General features: G+C 39.8%; 1 protein-coding gene across 14 annotated transcripts in view; it reads left to right on the top strand.

The window, feature by feature from the left end:
- LOC117234570 (arfGAP with SH3 domain, ANK repeat and PH domain-containing protein) overlaps positions 1-26,883 on the top strand; it is a 51,945-nt gene that overhangs the window by 11,720 nt on the left and 13,342 nt on the right. For 6 of the 14 annotated variants that reach the window (XM_033495938.1, XM_033495935.1, XM_033495929.1 and 3 more), the window contains exons 1-3: positions 9,874-10,074; positions 23,478-23,550; positions 26,226-26,371. In XM_033495938.1, the coding sequence (XP_033351829.1) occupies positions 9,889-10,074; positions 23,478-23,550; positions 26,226-26,371 (405 nt within the window). In that variant the 5' untranslated portion in view covers positions 9,874-9,888. Of the gene's footprint in view, positions 1-3,148; positions 3,202-9,873; positions 10,075-22,156; positions 22,199-23,477; positions 23,551-26,225; positions 26,372-26,883 lie in introns of those variants that run through there. The other 8 variants (XM_033495940.1, XM_033495934.1, XM_033495930.1 and 5 more) reach the window with 4 other exon arrangements.

The raw sequence follows: 26,883 nt of genomic DNA, 5'->3' as shown, positions 1-26,883 counted from the left end.
GGTTTCTAAACTATAATACCTTTGCCATGATCGTCGAATCCAAACTAAATTTGCAGACGTTGTCAGAACCATAGCTTCGAAGGCATATGGGATTAAATATTTGATCTCCATTTTAAAGTCTAACGCTTTACGCTTGCTAACAAAGAACGCAAACAACCAAGGAACCAATTTATCTACCAATATTACACCCATCAATCGCAGATGTCGAAATCTAACATAAACGGGGACTGTCGCTTCTCGCTCGCCACTGGAGTTGCAGCTCGGAACGCCGTGGTGGCTGACAGTCGCCTCTCGAGTGCAAAGGGTTAATTAAGTTCAAATATATTACGCTAATAGTACTTTTACTAAGCTGATAGTACTATCACGTTAATAGTACCTTTTTCACGCGATTGCCAAACGAAAAATTCTGTATCGCGAGAGTGAAACGTAGAATCTATTTGGTTTGGCAACTAAGTGATTGCGGATTTTGTCAGTACCATCTAATGACAAAATCCGCAACCATTTAGTTGCCAAGCCAATGTTTGACGAACGTTTCGTTGGAAAGCAACAAGGGCGCAACTTTTTCGTAGCCATCGTAAATGGACCTAAGGCGTATCGGAAATACGCTCTCTCGGCGTCGCCGAAAAAACAGGAATTCAATTCCGTTGCCGGCTAACACGAGCTCCGGTTAAAAATAAGCTTTCCAGCTAAAGCAAACCCGCGGAATGTTAATTCCCTGCTTTCGATCGGATCCTGCAATTAGCTCTAGCAGACCGGTGATTCCGTAAAACAGCAGAGTTCCGCATGCGTTTCATTACAAGCGTATTCTTACTTTAAATGCGGCTCGAAGCTCGCGAGTATTAGATCGATTTGAAAGTTCTGTCTGTCTGGTAGTTTCGGTTTTCAAGGAAAGCAGATCGACTGTACTTTTATTCGTCGAGTCTACGATACAGTGTGCGTACGTGTCGGAGGTGCAGGGACAACGGGCCTTTCTTTTCGTATTTTGGCAAGATTCCCAATACTTTGGTCCAAACTATTCGTTTTAGCTGTACTTAAATAATAGAACCTAGAAGTAGTTGTCGCGATACGTTCTGATTATGTTTGCCCAAGGTTTGTGACAGTGGACTTGGGGTCCAGGTGACACGACTGGTCGCCGAACGTAGCCACGGTCACAGGATGAACGTTTTACTTAACAGTAGTAGTACCAATATCGAGGGATACACGCTGTATTAACAAACGAGCCCCGGGGATGGAGCTGTGACGACTCTACGCGGGTCTGCCTAGTAACGGCGCCTGGAATTTTGTCGATAACCCCGATCGATAGGCAATTGACAAGTGTGATCGTGTCAGTCTTTTATTCTTACGATCACCTTGGAGAGTTTACACACAACGTCTGGTCAATCAATCAGAAAGATACCGTGCGTCACAGCTAACGTCATTGTGGGTTTCAAAACATATTCAATTGTACAAAGAGTTATCCCGTTGACCGTGGATTCGTTTGAACCTAAGAACATCGTCTTTACTTTAAGGGTGTCTAATAATCACGTTAAATCGTTAAAGCATGTTAAATCAACGCTTGTACATATAATTGAAAATATAAACGTCATTGAACGACAACGATGGCTTGTCCTAATGAAGATACGCAACGCACCCCTAGAACTAGTGCCAACCAATCAAAGATATTTTTATCTTGCCGATTTATTTATTTTCCATTCTATAAGAGTCTCTTAGTTTTTGTCGTTAGAACATTTCTATCGATCTCTCCGTTTTTTTTTTTTTTTTTAAAAAAGAAATCGATTTGTCGAGTGAAATTTTTGCCAAGTAATTTCTAGATTTTTTGCTAAATTGCCAAGTATTTCCATTTATATTTTGCTACTTCGTTGCGTATGTCATCGAGTCACAGATATTTGGCAATTTATTTCTTCCGTTTAGTTTCTTCCGCAATTCTTCAATTTTTAGACGTTAGACGTTAGGTTAGACGTTAGATTTCTATCGTTTTCCGCGTATCTCGTCCATAGAAAGAAAATCGCGGAAATTACGAGAATGTACACGATTTGATCAAATATCTCGATTTGCTGGAGAATTTGTAACGCGATGCAACAGAAACATCGTGTTTCTAATATTACATGCGTTGTCCGTGTTTTATGAACTTCCCTTCCGCGTTAAAAATAAACGTTTATTTTTTTTTTTTTCAAAGGGTTCAGGAATATTTTCACCGCTATTTCCACAATTTATAACATCCCCCTTAGCCTATTCATGACAAGACACCTACCCCATTCGTCTAACCTTTTACTTCGAAGCTCGTCGAACTATTTGTTCCAACGAATCACTTCGAATTTCCAAATTGATGCAATAACTTGCTTTAAAAAAAAAAATTTTATTTATATGTAATAAAAAGATCCGACTCTTAGCTATCTTTTGAGTAATTTTTTAACAATTGTTACTCGTCTAAAGTAACAAAATAGCATCGTTATTTATTATATTCGTTCGGTAGTAAAATACAGAATAAAATTTATAAACAGAACTTTCAAATTAATCTAATATACATATATAGGGTGGTTGATGGTACAAGCGGAAAGGGGATGATTCTACGCGAAAAAAGAAGTCGAAAATATACAATAAACAATTATTTTTTCTTTTTTAAATTTTTCCACAGAGACAACGATCTACAGTGAGATGCGTTATAACGAGACGCGATAAAGTGCACGCGTACCGACCGAAAATTCAAAGTCGATTTTCTCGAAAACAAAGTCTCGAACGAAAAATTTGTATTCTATATTTTCGACTTCTTTTTTCGCGTAGAATCACCCCCTTTCCGCTTGTACCACCAGTTACCAACCACCCTGTATATAAAACTAAATAAACACTAAAAAAATTATTAAGCAAAGAAGGATAAAGTAACAAATTCGAACAACTAAAATTTCAAGAAGAAAAATATCCGGAAAAACGTTTAACGTTTTTCTTTTATTGCTTTCTTTTTTTTTTTTCGTATTCGCCGATCTTTACGCTCGTAACCGCGGCGAAAAGAGTTTTGTTCACCCGATAGGAATACGCTTCGTGTCGGTTCCGGACTCGACGAAGATCCGCGCGAGCGAACGATTTCGAGCGGAAACGCGGCTCGGACTTTCCACAAGATTTTCACTCGAGTGCGGCGTATCGATTGAAATAGTTGCAGGAAGCATGTTGCGTGTGCTTACCCTCAAAGACGGTAGAGGAATGCCGGTAAGCTAATTCCATCGACATGAATTCAAGCAGCATGCCACGTATTGGATTTTGCGTAACCGGTCGTTTACATGTTGCCGACACATTAACACGCTCCAGATAATTTTTTGATAATTGTTCAACCGGCTCGAGGGGTTCTTTGATACCGCGGATTCTTTCCTCGATCGTCTTCTTTTCCTCGATTTTATATTTACGCGCTGTCTATATATAACGATCGTTACGTATAAATATTTCGTTGATCATCATCGTCATCGTCATCGTCGTCGTCGTCGTCGTCGTCGTCGTCGTCGTCGTTGATCGTTGTCGTCGCATTACATCCTTCTTAAGGTACGTACAGTGTGCTACGTGTAATTACGGACGAGGAAAAATACATTTTCCGCCTCGTTTCTTCGATATTTCCGGAGAAATCACCGATCGTGCCAACGTGGATACGTTGAACGAAATTATTTTTGCAAAGGGTAGATTTAATTGCTGCCCCTCGTAATTGAGACGGAAGATAAAAGGACGATTTTTCAGCGAGACGATGCTTCGATTCGTACAGCCGCCAGAACGAAAAATATTGATTCGAAGATTTCGGAATAGAATTACTATCACGACCAGTATCGTGCCCTCGTGTCCGGAGCCGATCGAGAGAACCGGCGGCCGATTCTAGCGAGGAAAATTTACGATCGAGAGAAACCATCTATAGGAAATATCGTTGGACTTGAAAGAAAAGAATAAAATCCGCGTGGGGCGAATATTCGAAAGGGAACTTTGGATAAGTTGGTGGTCAGCGTACACACAGATTGATAAAAGTGAAAGAAGAAGGAAAAATCTACCAAATATCAGACGGAAACGTAATAAAATTAACACCGAGTTTATGTGTTTTTTACAGCCAAAGATAAAAATTCAGAAGAAAATTTTCATTCGTTGTACCTTCAGTTTTGTTTTTTCCTTATAGCGTTGAAATTATACGGACGATTTTGTTAATTTTCGTTTTAACGTTACGAACAAAATTTCAACATGGGCTTCAGTTCTTAATTATTTCCCAATTAATTAAGTAAGACACTCTCTGAAACTCGAAAAATCGTATTCTTCGCGCACATCTCAGCTTCTCTGTCCAGAGAACAAGTGATTTCTTGACTATCGGTAAAAGAAAACAATTATTTGTTTGATATTTAACCCTGGCGTCCTCGTCGTTTCTTCCTCGCGTTTGTATCTCCTCGGGTAATCTCCTTCTTTCGAACTAGTCTACTATTTTACTCACAGAAACCATGGAATACGCAAAGAACACAAGAATTCAATTGGATGGTAAAGTTTCGGATGATAAAATATCTCATCGTTTATTCGTCTAACTTTGTATAAATTCTTATATTATCCGATTAATCAATTTCTTATTTTGAATTAAATTTCGAATTAAATTTTGAAACTAGTCGTATTCGACCTGGCCTGGTAAAGTTAACGTTGATAATATTATCGAAACGTAACATCTACCATATTTCGGGTGATATAGAAGCGAGGAGGACAATAGAATCAGCCGAAAATACGAAAATACCGGTATTTTATCGACACAAAATTGAGCGTACACGTTCGTATCTGGGAATGATACTACGCGAATAAATACGCATCGATATTTTGTTGCGCAGCATTTGACTTTAACGACAGCCTGTAATCGGCGTGGGACTCGATCAGTTTCCAAATAAAGAAAGACGATTTTGTCAGATTCTGCGGAGAACGGTCGGTAAATAGAAACAGAAGGAAGAGAAACAAACCTTTCGACGCAAGAATTAATCACTGCCACGCATATAAGGTATCAAAGAATATTCAAAGAAATTGAAAGAAAATCGATCTACAAGTACCTCAACGCGTTCTCGTTGGAAAATGAGAAATCTGATTTTTGAGCATTTGCCAAATCTCCGTCGATAACTGAGAAGCTAGCAGATTCGCAGATTTTTCGATTCGTCTGTATACGAAATCGTAACGGAAACTGTATCGATTTGCAATCATCGTTTCCGATATCAATTCGCTACGATCAATTTCCGATATTAATTTTCTTCGGTGAAATCGTTTCTCGTCTCGAATTCATTCCAATCGTGAAATATAAAACGAAACATTTCGAGTAATACCGATTTCTGCGTCTCTCTTATTTGCAGCTCGTATATTTGCATCAATTCAATCTTGGAAATATCCCAATTACGAATTATACGTATTATATATATTGTGCGTTAGTTCCAGCACGTTGCATTTTAATATAATAATAATCAATGTCTATAAATGATTAAATCGAACATAGTACGCGCCTGGAAAATTCAAACATTGAAATTCAGCTCGTTCCGACCACCGCGATACATTCCAGCGGAAATAAGCATTTTAATGGAATCAGTGGCGCGGAAATTCTGCACCTGCTCTATCAGCGTTTATTACGCGAAGAAATTTCGCGTTACGTGATTTTTTTACACTTCCATTGCAAACGATGATTTTGAATACGATTTGTCGATGCGAACGCGATTAAATTAAATTTATGTCTCGATGAAAACGTGCGTGATGAGAGATATTTATTACTCTGGTCTTTTTTTAGTTCCCTTTTTTTCCTTTCTTCTTTTTTTTTTTTTTTTCTTTCATTTTATTACAATAAACTAAAACTATTTCCTTAACCATATATATAGTCGCGATACCAATACGTTTAATTTTAACATCTTCTCACAGGAAGTTGTATAATTTAATCCGTAAATTAAATGATTATATCACACTAATAAATCTCCGTTAAACAAGCTTTCGGTATCGATTTATTTTTCTTTGGTTTCGCTCTAGTTCTACGATATGCGTACGAAATTTGCTGTTCTAACAGAAAGTAAACTCAAAATATATACGTTAACACCTCTGATGTTATCTAAGATGCGCGTACGAATTTGTTAGAAAATCTAATTTCTAAGTAACAAAACAGACGTATAGTAATCGAACGTGCTAATATGAAACTCGATATCAGACGTCATGGATTTACCACGTGGTTTGAAAAAATATTCCATCGACGTTTTACTGCTTCCCCGTCTATTCCCTGTAACGCGATATCTTGTTTCCCCGTACGAGCAGAAATTTCAGTTTAGAATTTTCGAAGTGTCCAATGTGCTTCGTTATTCGCAATTCAGCGTATATACGCATCTCGTACGGAATTTCCGTAAATCGAAAAATTCACCGAATATCGTTGCACGATTTCTTTCATTCACTCTGATTAAAATCTCTGCAAACAGTCGACTCAACGTTGGAAATTCAAAGCGCGCTTCGCTGGTCCAACGAAATATCGAAGCAATTGCGCATGCGACGTTGCAACCAAATACGCAAAATGGCGGCCACAAGAAAGTTTAAACTTGCGTTTATACGGGTTGTCAGGCGTAACTAGGACAAGCAACAACTTGGAAACAGTGAGAGATAAAAACGAATTTCGTTAGAGAAAATTACTCGCCTCAGTGGCTGATAACTTTGTTTTGGAAAGTGGCCAAACGAACATTTTTATCGGTCGAACGTAGACAGTCGTACGCCACTTGCTCTTCAACGAAAAATATTCACGCCGGTGCTCGTGACAAATTCTTTAATTCTACGATAACTTTTCTTTTTTTTTTTTTTCTTCCTTCTCGAATAATGCACAAACAAACTGGGTTTTTAATTCGACGAATCGTGAACAGACGAATACTGTTTGTTTGTTTTACGAAAATTTGCACTTGGGGGCGCCAACTTCACACACATGCGCGCGCGTGCGCGTGCGATTATATCCGTAAAGAAACGCACAGCGTTTCATACGACAAGGAGCGATTGTGCTCGTAAACCGGATGCTATGAATGGAAAAATAAATATCCTCTACGGCTTACGCCACGATATATTAAGATATCTTCTTGCCCAGCGTATTTTCCTTCGCGTGCTTTGATACGTCTCGTTGAAAGAGGTCGAGCGTGTCCGCCATAGTCGAAGCATCGCGGTTACCTCCATCAACGTTTGCAAATCGGTCCAGGTAAACGACTCGGATACGAACGACCTACCAAGGTCGCGCGGCCAGGAATTCCTTTCGTTCTTAGTTGCCTCACCTGGTTGTCGCTAGAGAGAGGAAGAGAGAATAGGAGCGAGTAAGATAAGAGAGGACGGAGAGAGGTCGTGATGAAGCTGGTTTAGTGGTCTAAAGTGTGCTCGATTCTCTCTGGTCCCTCTACGGCCTCCAGTGACTCATCTGCTTTTTCGTGTCAACATTTATTGCATGCTTGTTACGCGCCTACCGACCTGCATCTCGCTTTAATTAACTGCTTTCAGATTCGTTTCACGATTCATGGCACGTTTTCTCATCGATAGGATAATTATTTTTTTTTCTTCTTTTTCTGTTTTTTCCTTTTTTTCTATTCTTTTTTTTTTTTTTTGTTACATAATTGTGGTTAGATGTTTGTCAAAATTAGCCTGTTAGGGATTAAAGCAGTGAAATAACGCGTAAAACAAGAGCTCTATCGTGGCATATTGATTTTTAGAAATCAATTTAGTCGCGTCGTAATATTCCATTATACGTGCAGCCGGTTATGAAATTTTGTATTTATATATACATTTATTTATTTATTTATTTATTTATCGTTCCAATAGAACAAAATGAATCATATATAATTCAATAAAAAAGTAATATAAAATTAAAGCTCTTCCGCATCTAGTATTTCCTTATAAAGCGAAACTTTTCGAACATCCTAATATGTTTTTTATTTATTATAATCTTTGCCTCAGGATGACTCGCGATGGTTTCCGGCTTACCTCGTATTTGCTACTTATCGATAATTTACGTACCGATATTCCACGGTGTAGAAACGAATTCTTCGCGATTTTTGCGTAAGGATGGGAAGAACTTGTTCGTACATATACGAAATGTTACATACGCCTGTAGAACTTTGCGTGCAAATAGCATGCAAGACAATGAGATCTGTGGAACGCCGTGGTGTGCAAATATCAAATACGACTGGCTGCAGATTCGCATGGCCGATGGAAATATCCGCGGAGAGAAAAACCTATTTTCCTTAACAACCGCTCGCGGTTCTTACGAGTGGAGAGCAAGCTGAAAAAGCTTGTCTGGTTGCTCGCGGCCAGCCTCGTTGAATGAAACACCTTTCTGCGGTTGAATCTCGTTCTACCGTTCGTGTGGCCCATTACAACCGGAATGGAAGCTGGCGATGACGCGATTTAATTGCGATTTATTTCCATGGAAACGATCGATTTTTCTAACGTTATTTATTTATTTATTATTTCTTTCTTTTCTTCTTTCGTTTTTAGATGTGTCGATATCTTGAAAATTTGATATCTCTGCGTCTCTTCAAAATGTGTTAGAACGATAGAATATATCGAAAAAGTTTGATTGTAAAAATCCTAAGACACGAAAGGTTTATGGCTTAAAATTCTCGATGTTGTGGTATGTATATTTTACGAGACGCAGGTCAAATTACACTGCCGTATTCTAAGATTCGCCTGACAAAGTGTAACGGTAGAACGTTCCAAGAGTGTTTACATTTGTAAAGGCCGGAAACCAGGTTACTGAAGTTACAAAAAAAAATATATATATATTTCTATAACGTGCTATAAACGACACATCGAAGAGGATAGTACGTTTTTCTTTATCCAGTGCGGGTAATAGCGTACTAGTTATAGGATAATTAAGCATCAGGTAGTAGTTGCCCTTACCGATTGAAACGCACGACAAGACACTTAATAAGTTGAGAGATAATTTATCACACAAACATAAATCATGTAGCCGAACATGGGGATAATGCTGGATCAACTTGACATACTCTGTTATGTTCACAATTATACGTTATGTCGTATTATATTATATCTAATATACAGGGTCCTACCTAACTTCGCTTACCCTCAATCAGTTATCTGTCTTTGACAAGTGTACGCGTTGTCGCTTATTTACTGCCACACATTCTAGGTACACGCTTTTCAAAATTTTCAAAGAGGTCGCAATAGCTGAATGCTTAATTACCCTGCAACGGTACTGTTTCATGGTTTTCTCTCGTAATAAAGAGAGGAAATGCGTGGATGACTATATGATAGAAATATATTTCAGTATGCTTAAATACAAGTATAATGTGCATGCTAAGTCCGCAATTACGAAAACTAGCCTCTCTATAACCCTCTGTATTATCTGTGCAAGGTTATGGCATGTTCCTAGAAAGGCTATGGGGTCGAGAGGCCCTTCAAATTGGTTGCCCTAAACAATACTCAGTGACTTCGAGGATTAAGAAAACCAAACAGAAAACAAAGATGTGGAGTTTCCTTTGAAGCGGCGCATTTATCCAATTTTGCCATTACCTCAAGAGGTCTTTAGAGATTAAAACGACAATAAAATTTTTTAAACGGCTACCTGCAATCTTTTATTACCTGTTATTGTAGTATATTCGGATGTTTTCGGAGAGATTCGGGTCTTTTACGTTGTTCCTTTTCCATTACACCGCAGGGACGTTTTCCATAATGCTGACCACGCTGATACATGGCATTACCAGACCATCACTCGAAGTTGTAGTCTCCTAACGTGTTCAGAACAGTCAGAAGAGTCGGAACAGTTCCGAGTGAAGTTTCTTTTAGACGCTCCGTTTTTATCGCTTCGTCGAACTTTAAAATTTATATGTGAATAGTGGGTGCCGCGAGAGACACGAGTTTCCAGTGTTTTTTTGAAAACGTACGAAGTGTACGATGAGAAACGAAGGTTCGCGAAGAAGCTTTATCCGCGGTCGTACGGAAAGATTCGTAAATACATTTAGTCCCGCGTACGAACACGAGTGGACCAGTAAACGAGATTCATCGGCTGAGAGCAGCAGGAGAACCCGTTCCTTCAGTTTATCCCTACCGTTGTGTTGGCACAGCGAGGACGTAAGTGAGGTCAGTTCCGGAGGTGGGCCACGTTTATCAATTTCCCTGTACCGGTAGCCAGCCTCGTCGCTCTTCGTAAGTTTCCAATTACGTAGAGCGACGACGCGGCTTTTCGAGACGAAACGCGATTTCTGCATCGTCGCTGCACGATTGCACGTCAATTGCCTCATTGCGTCTAATCTGTTTCGCGATAGAATTTATCTTCCTTGCTTCGTGTTTCTCGTACAACTTTTATTTTAACACTTTAACGCTAAAACTACCGCGTCAGTCGAAATGCGGTAGTTGTACAAGTGAAAACATTCCATGTTTTCTGTATACTTTTTCATAAGAAATCGCGTCGTATCCGCTTGTACGTGCCATTTGCCCGCATCCTATTTACGCGAAATGAACCCTCGACGGTTCACAATGCCTCGGATAATCGAGATTTTGTACGTACGTACGCATCGAAGCAAATACTTGCGAGATTACAGTTTCGAACTTTCCCCCGTTGGAAGCCCGCCTTGAGAAGCTACGAAACAGCCAATCGACGATAGATTTTCGTAAAGAGATGGCGTGTCGCTATGGCGATAGCCACAAAAAAGTGTAGACGAAGGTGCACGGCTCGAATTACAAATTCGCGTTTCAGCGTGCAACAGATCGTTCGACGAGGCCAGGCACGCGAGATAAGTTTGTCCAACGCGAAGGGGTCGCGTTCGTTGAACGTCCTGCTCGTTGACGACGAAACTCGAGACTGGAGTAAACACAGAGAACGACGACATTCGACAGACGCGGCTCAGTTTCGGTAGCGAAATAACGCGTTTAACACGCTACATACACGTGCTATTGTCGTGTGTCTCGCGCGGCTAGAAAATCCGTATGTACGCGAGCAGTCGCGTCGTTTTAGTTGCTGCGCGCGTCCAACTAAAATTAGAAAACGTAATCGCGCTTGTCAGCCGTGTTTTAACGGGTGGGAGACGCCACAAAAAGAGAAACGCGCGCTATGGAAACGCCACGGTATTTAGTCGGCGATAAGAAGTTTTAATCCATTCATATCGCAACCTGGTTCAACGAAATCTGCTCTCTTTAATCTGCTTAAACGCTTAACTCGTCGTTAAACGAAATGCCATACGTTTCTCCGCTTGTTCCCAATCTTTTGTTTTTTATTTCCTCCCCTTCGCTTCTTAACGTTACTTCAACCCTGTTTTATATCGTTACATACGTACAATGTCGGATATCATTGAATAAACGATGGTTTAAATAGTCGCTTAGAGAGAAAGAGAGAATGAGACGTTTGCTGTTTAACACTAACCTTACCAGGTCCGGTGAAACGACCGGTTTCAAGATTTCGTCGTAAGAATTTACATAGAGTTAGACGAAGAAAAGAAATAACGATGAACGTGTACGGTTTTTAATTAAATTTTGTAACCGGTCGTTCGACCGGACCTGATGAAGCCGGTGTAAAGAATTCAAACAGAAAACGAAAGTAAATTACTTGTTACTCGGACAGGTCTAAACACGCTGTGTTGAAATAACGAAATTAATCTAATTAATTAATCAAAATTAATTATTTACAAATATAACGTTCCCATCAAGGGAGATTGCCGTGAATTACAATTTGTAATTTCTAATGACGTTTCGTATCCACGACGAAGCGAGTAGGTTGAAGAGAAGTAACTATGCTAATTTCACGGACAAAGTGACACAGACGAGACGAGACCAGAAACTATCTATATATAATCATTCGTCGTCCTATTAAATCCGAACGAGGAATAAGGTTTCGTTCGTAAATAGAACAGAAACAACGATCAAGTTATTTTTGGCATCGTTCGAACGACTTTCGTCCAAAGGTAGAAAATTTACCCATACCAGCAAACGTGTACTTTTAATTTTTCCAAATATCTGCAAATTGGCGGCCTTTTTCTTACAATCTACCACTTAACGTACGCACACGTATCTCGATAAAAGTTTGCCATAACGAACGTTCAAATAGCTTCGCGAGTCACTGTGCGTTTAATATTTAATTTCGTACGATGTTTCATACGCGCGTAGGGATACGGAAGCTGGCGGTAGAGTCATCGAGTTTCTGTCATTCTGTCTTCTGTTTTATTCAATTTGTTCAGCGACTCTGACTCGCTTGCTGTACGCCTCGTATGAACAATAGGAACGTTCATCGATCCGAACGTTTCCATTCCAACTTTCCAATTATACCTCGAGTGACGTCTTCGTTCGGCAAACAGCCGCTCTCCAAGATAACGCGCGACCAAAGGAAAGTCCGTCGATTTAATTCTCAGCGTATCGACAAGTCTGTTAAGCCTCGGCTGAACAAATTCCATTATTATCGACCGAGTTTTGCTACCGGCCAGGTGCTAATGTTACAAATTTCCTGCCGCTATCCGAGCCGGCTCTCTTTTCGCTTTCCAATCTTTACGCCAGGCATCTCGGACTTTGGCAGACTTTGGTAAGACATAGTCACCGAGATACCCTACAACTATGTTTCGTAACCGTCCATTGATAGACTTGTTGACAATAGCAATGAATGGAGATGATTTTTCTGATAGACGCTAATTGTAAATAAAATGTCCCAGGTTACTTTCAATTTTTTTTTATATTTAAATCGAACATTTGTTAACCGTCAGTTGTTAAAAAATAAAGTTTGCATATTCTCTCTTAAAATGTGCAATGTGATAAATTCGATAGAAACAGAAAACAACGAAGAAATTTGAAGAAATTCGGTGTAAGATTGCTCGATTTTATTATTATTATCAATAATGACAATAATAGTGCGCAGATTATTCGCGACTATTTCTTTACATTCAGTGGCTTATTAAATTCCCTTCGATATTTTAATCTCTTTACGGAGGCTGATAATATTCTGTTGGAATGATCGATACGAGGATATCCTTGTGATTATCTTCGACATTGTGTTCCTTTTCTTTATTCGTTGCACACAGAACGCTCTATGATCATGTCGCTGATCGATAGTTCCACGTTGCAGATGTCGCGTTTAACAGCACCACCATTTTCTAATATCTACATATATATTTATGTCGGTTCAGTATGTCCTGATTTTATCCACGGTTATTACGGTTTCACTCAACTTGCGATTCAACTCTTCGTTTCTCTTCGAATCGTAGAAGTCAGAAATCGATTTACGAACCGACGTTGCATCACGTAAATTTATGTCCCACGTTCCCATATCGCCTCGATACGTTTCAAGACGTCGAACCACCGATGTTGCGTACGGAAAGCTAATTCGGTTCTTTCGTCGCAATTTTTGCTATTGTTGGATCAGTCAGTGCGTTTCCAAAGATATTCTCGCGGCGATGTGCGCCAATGTAAGCACGAAAATCTATCTGTCGGAAGTTTTTTCGATCTTGTAAAACGGTAATGAAGCGATACTAACGCAACAAAATTCTCGTTTCTTCTCAACCAGTTAACCGCGTTCCACGCGTGTACACGCGTCAATCGGAATGAATATTTCGGTGCGGTTGATACGTAACATCGGCCGCTCGGAGAGATCGTTCAGATTTTTGAAGAATTTAACGAAACGATAAATTTTGCTCGGTACCTCTCCATCGGGGAAATTGTTTTCAAACGCATCACGCTGAAAAATGTTACCAGAAGTTTCTTTAAATACTCTCGAGAATTTTTAATAAAATATTGTACTCGTCGTACACCGCTCGGAAAGTTCGTTCGAATTTTTAACTCTTTGGTCGGTGTAAAGAATCACATTGAAAAGTTTCTCGCCGACAAACCCCAGAGGTTGCGGAAGAATGGAATATTCCAGTCGCGTGAAAGATCGAAAAACCCTTTGAATCTATTCGATGGCTGCAAAAATACACGACGACTCGAGCTATTTGCTCGTCGATAGGACTCCCAGAGTGTCGATCACAAAGCTCGTAAGAGGCTTTGAAAACTAAATTCCGCGGTTAACTGGCGAGACACCTACGTCTGTACGTCGTCCTGGTACGAATCGTACGCGGCATGTTTCTGTCCATGCCACGGCTTTCCACCAACAAGACGCTGCAAGACGCGTACGTTCATCGTACGTCGCGCACCTAATTTCTCTGGCGCGTGCAATCGTTTCGCGTACAGCCGTTGATAGCGCGTTTGCAACGCTAAGTGCACGTACGAGGGACCGCGTGCGCGGCGATAATTAAACGTTGCACGTGTTCCCTCGTAACGCTGAATTGAATAACCGGCGACACGAGGTACGACGATAAATATCAGATAGCTTTGGATAAAGTCGACGCACAATGGCGAGAAGGAACGCGCGTATTTCACGAGTAACGAGCAAACCTCCCCTCTCCTACCCTGCCCTTGTGTTTTTTCCCTACCTTTCGAGCCGTACCAGTCGATCGCACCAGCGACAAGATACACCGGCCACCACGTATCGTCGAGCACGTTACGCTGACACGACACTTTGCTCGGCGATTGTTCCTCGCGGAATTCGCGTTTTCCCTGTTTCTCATCGGCGACGAGTCCTCTTGATCCCCGTCGCCTAGACTAGATGTGCCAACCGATGTCGACGCCGACACGACGTCAGCAAGGAAGGTTCCATCTTGCCCCTTCTATTCAGCAGGATCGACGATACTCGCGTACAGTTGCAGCGACGCATACATGGACGCATTTATATATACAATAACGTTGATTTTTAGGGTAAATTGGACGATCGATTCTGGAAAATTGAGTTTTTTTTTTAGGAATAATTAAATTAAGTATATATAAATATAAATAATAAATTAAATTCTTGGGGTAAATCGGACGATCGATTCTGGAAAATCGAATTTATTTTGGGAATAATTAAATTAAGTATATATAAATATAAACAATAAATTAAATTCTTGGGGTAAATCGGACGATCGATTCTGGAAAATTCAGTTTATTTTGGGAATAATTAAATTAAGTGTATATAAATATAAATAATAAATTAAATTCTTGGGGTAAATCGGACGATCGATTATAGAAAATTCAGTTTATTTTGGGAATAATTAAATTAAATATATATAAATATAAATAATAAATTAAATTCTTGGGGTAAATCGGACGATCGATTCTAGAAAATTCAGTTTATTTTGGGAATAATTAAATTAAGTATATATAAATATAAATAATAAATTAAATTCTTGGGGTAAATCGGACGATCGATTCTAGAAAATTCAGTTTATTTTGGGAATAATTAAATTAAATATATATAAATATAAATAATAAATTAAATTCTTGGGGTAAATCGGAGATCGATTCTGGAAAATCGAATTTACTTTGGGAATAATTAAATTAAATATACAGGGTGGTTGGTAGCTGGTGGTACAAGCGGAAAGGGGGTGATTCTACGCGAAAAAAGAAGTCGAAAATATAGAATAAAAATTATTTTTTCTTTTTTAAATTTTTCCATCGAGACTACGATCTACAGTGAGATCCGTTATAACGAGACGCGATAAAGTGCACGCGTACCGACCGAAAATTCAAAGTCGATTTTCTCGAAAACAAAGCCTCAGCCGAAAAATTTCTATTCTATATTTTCGACTTCTTTTTTCGCGTAGAATCACCCCCTAACCGCTTTTACCACCAGTTATTACCAACCACCCTGTACATAGTAATCTAAATTCTTAGGGTAAATCAGACGATCAATTATGGAAAATTCAGTTTATTTTGGGAATAATCAAATTAAATATATATAAATATAAATAATAAATTAAATTCTTGGGGTAAATCGGACGATCGATTCTGGAAAATCGAGTTTACTTTGGGAATAATTAAATTAAATACAATAACAGTTAATAACAACAAATCTATTACAAATTTTACCCGGGGAATCGAGAATCGATCTTGCAAGTCTTAAATACCGTTCTTCTCTCGTGATCTAATCCATTCGGCAAAATGACACTGTAATAAAACAAGGCAAAAGTAAAAATATCGGTTGGCGGGTAGTTTGAATTCTATAGAATTCACATATATATATAGACGATGTTAGCTGGCGATTTTCTTTTTAAACATCGCATTTTTCTTCTTTACTTTTCTTAGTTTCCACGTTTGTCTTACGTCGTTCCCAACAAGCGATCAATTTTCTCGGAAGACTTTGCAGACAAACTCGGCAAAGAGCGTTTTCCGTCAACCTCCTATTTTTTTGAACGTCGAACCGGCACAGATGGTCCGCGATTGTTACAGTTGCTCCAGACGTAGTTTCAGAGCGTTCGTCGCGAGATTTCGTGATCGATCGATGACAATAATCTTGACGATGAGCGACGACGATAACGTCGGGTCGCGCATGGCTTCCATCTCTGACCTTAACACGAACCCTATCAAGCCCGGTCGAACGACCGGTTTCAAAGTTTAATTAAAATCGTACAATTTTATATTTTAACTTTATGTAACAATCTTTATGTACAATCTTATATTACCTGATTATCCGGTTTGTCAATTTCCATTGATAGAGAAATTTACATAAAGTCGGACGAACGAGAGGAATAACGACGAATGTACAATTTTGAATTCAATTTTGGAACTGATCGTTTGACCGGACCTGCGAGCGTAACTCTGGCTGGCAAGCACTTTCGAAACGTTACAGAAACACGAAAATGTCCCAATTTCGTACTATTTCATCACGAAGACTCGAGAAAGTTGTACAAAGCGGCGGAAAATATTTCGAACATTGATTTACGATATGATCGATCGTGTACGGATAGAAGAAGATTGGACACAAAAAAGACTAGAATTTTAGCATATACCCGAGATTAACTTTACGTTAACCTTAACAAATAGAATGTAAACCTGGAAGGGTCTGTAGTAGTACATTTTGGTCAAGGTTGAATTGACCGCAAAGTATGCTTCTAGAATCCCTATCGATCGTTTTAAAGCACAGGTTGCAGATATTTCATCGGGAAGCGACGTAACATCGAACGAAAAAGGCGCGTTCAAAGTGTTTAGAATTTTGCAAATTACTGGAGAACGTAATTTAAAAACAGCTTCTCCCAAAATACGTTAAACGTTCTTCAGACTTTTCTAATCCGTGGATTCCATTCGATTTACTATTTTTCTATCACCAGCTGTACGTTCGAACGATGTATTGCTTTTAACCGGTTACCTGCTTTCGACGAGTATACTCATCGCGAAGAAATGGCGATATTTCGTGCTGCGACGAGCCCTGTCGGTAACAAAATTAAGAAATAAAACGATCGTTTCGTTACAATTTAATTCTATGTTGTAAGAGCCACGCATACTCTGTGTTCAACCAGTATACTCGCCGTCGTTTACTTTTTGTCACGCGTTTCAAGTACAAGCTTTTCAAAGTTTTCAAAGAGGTCGCAACAGTTAATTGCTTAAATAGCTCAGTATGGTAAAACCGAGAATAAAAGGTTTTGCATTACAACGTCGTTATTGTATCTCTTCCGCTAACTATATCCAAGTTGCTCGTAAATACACGTACAATCTTCTCACGTTTCGTACTAAAAGTTTCGAGGAATGGTTGATTTCATATTTTACATTTATCAGACAGTTGACCCTCGAAGCCCCGAACACTCCTCTTATCGAACACATCTTCTTATCGTCACGCGGTAATTAAGAAATTTTACGACTATACTGGCGAGTTAATTTATCGTTTAACGTGGTGCCATCGGTCGGTTAACGATCGACGCGTCGTTCACGGCTTTTGTCGCACCACCAACCAATTAAAATAGGTAATTGAAGGCTTAAACGCGGCTTTCTTGCGTTAATTAATGTCAGCCAGGAAGTCGTTGAATTAATTAATATCATTGTTTCCCCTCTGGAACGCGTCACTATTTCGGTTATAACGGGCAAGTCGATGTAACGCGGAGCAACTCGAACAACAGATATTCGCCTCGTCTCGAACGCGTTATTCGTATCGAAAGTAAACGATTTACTGTCCGCTAAGATCGTTCATCGCAAGAAAATGACACGAATGCAGAGATAAGTGTACTTGGAATTTTACATTGCCTTTAATTGAGAAAAAAAATAGGTTGATATTAGAAATTTAGAAATTACAAATGAAACATTTCCAAGGCGCGATTCACAAAGTTTAGCAATTCTAAGTAACTTGTAGCTTCTCGCTTTCTGATTGCTCACTCATCGTGTCATTTTGTGAAGTCAGGTTAAATACCGAAATTGGATCAATTTTGAAACGTTTACACGTAGAACGTTTCACATGCAAAATTGCAAAACGTTTCCTACGATTGGATGGAATATAGGGTGAATAATAAAAGAAGGTTCGTATAAACGATGTTTCAATTCCTCCCCATTTTTCTTTTCTCTTTTTTAATAATAATAATAAGCGCGTAAAATTGATCCACACGCTGTAAAATATATCTTCGTCAGAATATTCCGCAATTTGCAATTTCCGATGCCAACAACCGTCCATCGAATTTTATTCGCTGTTTACCATCCGATGAATTCCCAAGCGAAACAATTTGATTCTTCGGCCAGAGCAGATTAATCGAAACTAACCGAATTGAATTATAATTCAATTTTCGATAGGAAGAATAATTGACAGATGGAGAACTGTCAATCGTACGAGTACAACTATTAAATTTTGACGCGATTCTTCTATGTTCTCAAATAAATCAAAGTCCCTTCCTCTGTCGTAGTTATAACGCGGCATGAAACGTTCTAATCCAAGTTAAACACCTCGCTGCAATTTCTATTTCAAAAAAATCACATCTCACGATGTCACTGGTTAAACAGAGAGATGGACAAGCTCGTATACAGAAACGAGATTTCAATTTCAGATACTCCAACGAGCGAAGCGTTCGCCTCTGAGATTCATCGCGTTCCCATACATTCACATATAAAATCGAGGGTTTAATTGCCGTCTTCTTCTCTTCTTTTTTTCTCTCTTTCTTTTCTCGTATTTTTTTTTTTTTCATTCGAAGCTTCTCTCGTACGCCGGTATCATCGGGATCGATAAGGATTGCACGAGCGCGCGCCTCTACCGTAGCGATGGAATCGAGTTCAATACGTATACACTAGAACGCCTCTTATTTATTCTTGATGAAAATTCTTTCCAAGGTTTTGGGTTTCAGGGTCGATTAATGAGAGAACGAGCTGTGAAAAAATACCAGCTCGATTCGATAAGGGAAAAAGTCCACTAACGAACACGATTCTTTTGTACAACGAACAATGTTCTTTAAACAGGATGATTCTTCAGGGATGGGAATCAAAATTACGCGTTATTTTTAGCCTCTATCGATCAAGAAAGAAGAATTTTATTGGGAAGCGCTTCAATTTTCAAGATTAGAAAAGTAATTTTACCGTTTGTTGCAGGCTTTCTGCCCCATTTCTTTCATTCTTTTTTCCGTGCGTTGAAAAAAAAGTAACGGAATATAAAAGATGCTCTCTGTCTAAATCTTCGATCTTTTTCATATAATTCGACATGTTTTTCGATATAGTCGATAACTTGGAACATGATCCAGTTTTTTGTGCATTTACGCAAGTAGAGTTTAGCGTTTGGGGCTCCAGGGGCGTGCTTTCCTCTTACTCGTACTTTGCACAGATTCTTCTTTTACCAACCGGAACCATCCTAGGAAGGTGATTGCTAGCGAAAGAAACGTGGAATAAAATTTTCATCGAGAGTATACAAGAGCCAGTCTAATATAAAGCCGTGTATATGCTTCTTTCAGCGTCGAATTAGGATCGCATGTAGAAATGTTGCTTGTCCAATCGTAAGATCGCAGCAATTCCAGCACGTACCTTTGGATGACACCTCGACTCGAATATGGCGGACGAAGTAAAATTCGCGAAATTGGAACGAAAATGTATTTTATCATCGCTCGTATTAAACGCGCGCGTAAAGTGGATGCCGAAAAATTGTCATTTTTCCACCTGCTTAAGAACGAAAAATTGTTGCCGGACGTCTGGCAACGTCTCTCGACGAACGAAGAACATTTTTTTTTATTAGCATTTATCTGAAATTCTATAGCACGTGGCTGTCTGTCTGTCTGTTCGGTAACCTTGTCGCGTTTTTCGTTATCTGAGATACCGATCGTGGCCCGAAATCCGATGACTTTTATCGACGACGTGTCGAAAGTTTGAAGAATAATAATATCATCGGATGGTAAGTTCGACAACCACGCCATAGCAGTTTTCAAATCCGTGAATATAAGAAATACTCGTCCGCTATACTTTCGAAAACGTGGTTTGTGATGATCGATTCAGCCGTAGAAATCGATGCGTTCTCGGCGAGTTTTGTCCGAAGCGATGCGCGGAGTGCGGTTACCGCTTAAGCGTGATCGTTTCGACGACAAGGAAGAACGTGGATTCGAAAGAGACGCGAAACCGCGCGAGAAAGCGTCCAGGCAGATCTCGCAGGCAAATTACAGGCGAGAAAAGCGAACGATAAGCGTGAAAAAAGTTTCGCCATCGACGACGATCGCCACGATCGGACGATAAAGTAGGTGCAATCTGTTTTAACCGTTTGAGTCCCAGGGGTCTTTGAAAAAACAGGGTTGAAAAATCGCAGCACGATAGCGCTTGCCTTAATCCATTGCAAAGAGAAACAACCGGCGCAATAGCGCTCGCCATGTTTGTTATTTTATAAAATACGTCTATATTATTATATATGCGTACTATTAGTTTATAAATATTTCAAGTTTTCACTAAAAATTATCGAAAAGATAACAATGAAATACAAAATACCGGCAGTCGTTCGTGTAGCGTTCAAATGTACTGCGACTTTTCGACACAAAATCTAAACACCGCGATCGCGCTGCTTGGCATTCGAACAAACGGTTAAACGCGATGAAAATCTGTAATTACCATCGGATCGGGACCAGTGTCGGATTCGAGTTTAGAGTCGCGTTCTTTGAATCCTGCAGCATCGACAGGCAAAAAGATGAAAAACGAAGTAGGATTCGTATCGAATTCACCGACCTTCGTTCGCCAAAGCTAAATTGCTAGTACGCGTACACGTACGTATTTGAGTTTTCCGTGTTGGAAGAGTGGCGAGCGCCGCTGTATTCGCAACTTGCTTCGTTGCATCGCCGACTATCTTTCTCTGCCCTTTCCACGGTTCTGCTTGTTCGCGTTCGGGTTTATTGAAAATGGTGAAAGCGCGGCGCGAAACGTAAAAATCGCTCGATAAGAAGCGCGTGGAACGAAGATAGGCGAATCTTCTGCTCGACGGAGCGTGAGCCGATAAAATGTATCGTTGCCTGGCTCCGCGCGCACGGCAATTCCTTTTTCTCTTCGTCGTTGCTTTTGCTCCTGGCGGCGCGTCGGCCTTTCGCGGCGTCCTCGATGCTGCGTACTCGACCTCGGCAATATCCTCGCCAGCTGCTTACAAGCACCGCCAGAGGATCCCCGTGCAATTTCCTGATCGAACCGGCGGAACTGTTTGTTGCCTGCCGGGCGAATTTTTATTCCCATCCTCCGTGTTACTGTACGTGAAATCAGACTCGCGCACGTAGCTCCGTGTGTATTTTGCAAGTTACTTGGCGCTGTGGGCTGCGCAGTCTCAGTCGGCGACGGTGTTCGCGTGGAATTTCTGATCGCTCGAGTCCACTCCGTCTTTGTACGTATCGTACAAGGAGGCGGAAAAGGCGACCGAAATAATTCAGAGTTTTGATAAAAACGTTCGATACATGAAAAATACATCTGGCTGCGTTTGTATCAGAGCACGAGATGTACAGATGAAAAACGTCGGTATAATACGCAACAGCTACCTTTCCCATGGCATCTCGTGCTGAACCGGATTGTAAATATTGAATTTCGCTGTTCTTCGTATTGCAGAGGAAATTCATATTTTATGATATACGTTTCAACGTACACGATAAATATTCTTTCTCTTTACTATCCTTTCTATCTTTATGATTTTTTCTTTGCTTCGTTTGCCTTTACCGTTAGCGTAGTCTTCACTTTTCCCTCCTTATATCTGTATATAATATGTGTATATATATATATAAACATATGGTGCAACAAGTATTAGCGGTTTAGTCGTATACGTGTATACAGAATTACACGTAGAAGCGGCCACGGCGTGATTCCTCGTGGGAAAGTAAGAAAATAAAACAGAACTTTTTCGTTTTCGAGACGGACAAGGAAACTCGTTGAAAAATATTGTTGGAACGCGAAATCGAAGTAGCACAGAGCCAAGAGGATTGCCATAAGGAGCTCGGCTATGCCATTATTACAGTGTACAAAGAGGGTATTTCATTAAGAGAAATCGCGAGAAAATTGGGTATTTCGTACAATGGAGAGCACTTGACGATGAAGCGTTTTCGAGCCATCGTTCGCACAGGTCATCGCAGCGTTCGACCGAAATAAAACGAGCGATTCGCAATACTGGAAATTACGGGCCGGAAACTGAAACAGAAGTCAATAACGATAAGACGTCAGATAATTTGGTATCGGTTGACTGCAGTAAAAAAAGAAAAAGAAATAGCCTCGTGCCGTTATTCGTTCTCAATGGCGCAATGGTAATACGCATAGAGATCACATTTGCAGATAAAATTTTCGAAAACGTAAAGATGAATTTTATTCGAGAGTAACGAAGATTAATTCGGCCGAGATTCTGTTCGCTTGGAAATCGTGCGTTTATAACGTGCGAATGAGCGTTAGTTAAAATCAGACATCCAAAATAACGGTTCTTTTAAACGTTTCTCGCACGAGATCCATCGACTGAGACAGAATTTTTTATTTAAATCGAAGCTACTTGTCGATAAACCGGATACACGAGTAAATAAAAATGAAACGATTAAAAAAGTACTAATATTTAATTGTTCCGAGTAATGACCATCATCGTGAATGATCAAGATTTTCTTCGACTACGTCAATAACCATTGTCGTCGGTTCGATTTTTATTTTTGTCGCCGATAAGCATTATCGATAGCGAAAAATTGTACGATTAATTGTCTTACACGTTGTCGATGAACGTGTACTAATTATCGGTAATGCCGTTATCTACATGCGATCTACGTTATCGCGTGTACGAGTATAATTAAGATAAAGTAGATACTAACGAACGAAATATCATCCGACGATATCCCATCTTTTTTTTGCCAGTGATCGATGACACAAATTCGTTTAAATGTATTCCGCTACAGTCGTAGCAAAAATTCTCTCTTGCCGCGCGTCTCTAAATAGAAAACACAGGCGCGCTAAATCCACCATCCAAATTGAAATCGAATTCGGCTCTCCTGTTGCGTTCGCCGCGAGTCGAACATAAATCACTTAGTGTTACGTCGTCGTACTTGAGCGGTTTAAAAGATTCAAGGTCAACGGTGTCGGTCTCAATTAATAATTGACTTTTAATGTAACACGTCGACACAATGGAAACAAACAGCGCATAACTCTGTTTCCATTGTTCGATGATTATAAAGGAGAAGCGCGTGTCTCCTTTCACTCGACCGTACGATCCACATCGCGCAATAAGAGGAATTACGAGTCGAACGGAGTTTACCTAATTTTTTACGTAATTGTTGCAGACGCTGGACTTCGACAGAGATGGTCTAACGAAGCTGAAGAAGGCGATCAAAGCCATCCACAACTCTGGAAACGGTGAGTGTCACGATTGTTCGGAAATTTGGAAATTCAACAGACTCTTGCGATAAATGTTTTATTTGTTTATTTATTCGGCTTAAACGTTCCGATTTGCTTGTTATCGCTAATATACAGGGTGATTGGTAACTGGTCGTACAAGCAAAAAAACAAGTCGAAAATATAGAATAAAAATTTTTTTTTTAATTTTTTAAATTCTTCCATCGAGACAACGATCTACAGTGAGATCCGTTATAACGCACCGCACGCGTACCCAGCGAAAATTCAAAGTCGATTTTCTCGAAAACAAAGCCTCGAACGAAAAATTTGTATTCCATATTTTCGACTTCTTTTTTCACGTAGAATCACCCCCCTTCCGCTTGTACCACCAGTTACCAACCAGATACCTGTAGATAAAATACATATACCCGGAAGAAACGAAGCTACCTTTTTTTCTCGAATGAAAATCCTCGAATTAAATTCGCTGAGATTCAGCTCGTCGAAGGTTGGTAGATTTTTGCATAACGTAGACCAATTAACGCGCGTGAGTGACGCGAAGAAACGAACGAGGTAAAACGTATACGTAAATGTATAAAATACGTGGATATAGTTATTAATTATTTGCGTCTACGGTTCGTTTGGAAACGCGTTATAAATCGATAGCTGCGGCGTTGAAACGAAAGGAGATATGGAAATGGACATAGAACAAGCGCAGGCTTGCATTTGTCACGTTAAATACGATACAGCTTGACGCAACTCGGAAACAGTATAATTACATACAAATACGTATTCTCTTTGCCGAGAATCTCGTGATTTCAACGTATTCCGTAACTGAGGCGAACAATCTGCGTTTGATATACCAGCTGGCTACCAAACGTAATTATAAACTTATTAACACGAATATCGTACATTCAGAAACATACAACGATAATGAACACTGTCACGAATTTAATATCCTGTCGCCGAGAATATCGTTGTCGAATGAAATTCACGTCGAAGCTTAGTTCGTTGAAATTAATAGAATTTTAATAAGAGAGCTAGAGAACACGGAGAGAAAAATTGCTGGGAAATTTTAGAAGCAGACAAAAGTATTCGTGCTTCAAATTCTCCACTCCGATTTTTTCTTTTTCTTTTTATTTTTTATTTTTTTTTTTTTTTTTTATTTAATTTCACTCGAAACTATAACCCGACCTGGTTGGCGAAATTACCTTCAACGTAGCGACGAAGACGTTTTAATTAATACTCGAATACAGGGATACGCTGGCAATCAGTGATCGTTGTTCCTTGACAAATCTAATTGCACAATTATATTCGATAGATCGCGCGATCTCGTTGCTGGTGGAAAAAAATTCGAGCGAAACTTCTTGCTTAAAAAAAAAACTTGCCTGAGCTTTAGGTAAAATTTGCATAATGTATACTCTCGTGCACGCCTCCTTAATTAATTCGATCTCAGCGATTAATTGCACAGCTGCGAAGAAATCGTCCAGATCTCGAGAATTATGCTAATGTCGTGGGTTGCAGGAAGAAAGAGGAACACGGGTTACGAAATTTGGATAGTCGCAGATTAAAATCGCGTATTAACGTGCAAGAAGAAGATGCGGTTTACAGATAACGAACGTGTACGTTTCGTGACAGATTCGCGTTAGAGTAACAAGTCCCAACCTCTTTTCTCCTTTTCCTTTTCTATTTCTCTTTTTCTTTTTTTCCCCGATGTTGTTAGTCTCGTGCGTTTCGTGCGTTTCGTTGCACAATTAAGCCGGAAAACCGATCGTTGCGCCTGCCATAATTATACCGCGGCTGTTTACGCGGCTATAGCAACGTTGCGATGAAAATATGAAAATATATACGATACACCGATAGAAGTGCTAGAGTAAGAGAAATATATGTAATGCGAGGGCATTATAAGCCGAAAGTCGTCCAAAGCCGAAAGGTGTGAACTAAGAATAAATAAATAAAATAGTAAATATACGATACACCGAACTCGTCTAAGATGCTCGAATCGAAACCGCTGAAAACGATACGCGCAACGATCCTCGTTGAGAACCTTATCCGGAGAAATCGAAGAGATAAGTTCTCCAAACGTTGGATTTCAGCGAGTAAAAATCTCACACAGCAAAATCAACGTCCGAGTAGTTAACGGTAGATCAACTTTCTTATTAACGTTGTATTAACACTTTACCGACTGATAGTCTATTAATTGGTTTTCTGTCGCCGACGCTTACCGACCGGATAGCCTACTAATCGACTTTTTGTCGTCGACAATCTTTCTCGTTATTTGAGCAGTAATTTGTTATTTAGTACTGAGGTAACTTGCTCGGTCGCGTCAGTTGCGTCGCTTTGTAATTTGTCACAGTTTTATACCAATTTGAAAAACTTACCGTTCGCGATGAACGAGAACGAATGATATTCGAGAGCGTAAACCGAAACAGAGGCAGCGCCAGGGAGAATCTGCGCCTGTGCTGCCGGTCGGACGTGCGTACGCCGTTGAACCGCTAGCGGTCGGTAAAGTGTTGACATAATAAAAAAAGTTGGAGTAATAAAGCAACCGAGAAAGAACGACGCGGTTAACGAGCGAGCAAAGGGTGGAATGTTTCGATAATCCGACTTTGCGTAGCAGAGGTTTCTACCGTGTGAAAAATTACACAGAAAATTAATCGGAGATAAATAACGATGTTTGCGTGGTTTTTGTGTTACAGCTCACGTCGATAACGAGGTGTACCTTGGAAGGGCACTGGAAAGGCTCGGGGATGCAGCCTTGAAAGAACAGGAACCGGATATCGGCGCTGCTTTCTTAAAGTTCGCCGTCGTCACGAAGGAATTGAGCGCCCTCATGAAAACTCTGGTTTGTGCCAATATCTTCACACGCGGTTCCATAACGATCCTTCGATCCGACCAACCATACGTTTACGTTCGACGCTGGCTTAACGATGAATATCTTATTATTTTAGGTCGTCCGAAAAGTTTCTTTCGTTTTATAAGGAAATAACGGATGCACAACATTTTTCGTTTCATATTACTTTATCGAATTACGTATGATTCATTTCCTTCTATCAAGATAAAGATTACAACGTTTGACAGATTAGGTTTCACGTTTGTATAAAGACGCATCGTTGTAAAAGACGTGTCTGTAAAAGAAAGACACTTTTCGGACTACTTAATATTAAAGTAAATATATTCCAATATCTCGATACGTTACAATTTCCATCAACGGAGAATACGGTTCTACCATTCGAGTTTTCTATCGCAAATGCGTTCCGTTTTTAATTGGCTGTGTTACGTCGCGATCGCGTCTACAGGTTCGATGTAACTTGCTTTTATCGAATTTTTCACCGAAGCCGAAATTCTCGGTTTCAT

Source organism: Bombus vosnesenskii, unplaced genomic scaffold (genome assembly GCF_011952255.1).
Source record: "Bombus vosnesenskii isolate JDL3184/JDL3185 unplaced genomic scaffold, Bvos_JDL3184-5_v1.1 scf7180000013305, whole genome shotgun sequence".
NCBI lineage: Eukaryota > Metazoa > Arthropoda > Insecta > Hymenoptera > Apidae > Bombus > Bombus vosnesenskii.
Note: the sequence above shows the minus strand (reverse complement) of the source record. Positions and strands in the feature narration are given on the sequence as shown.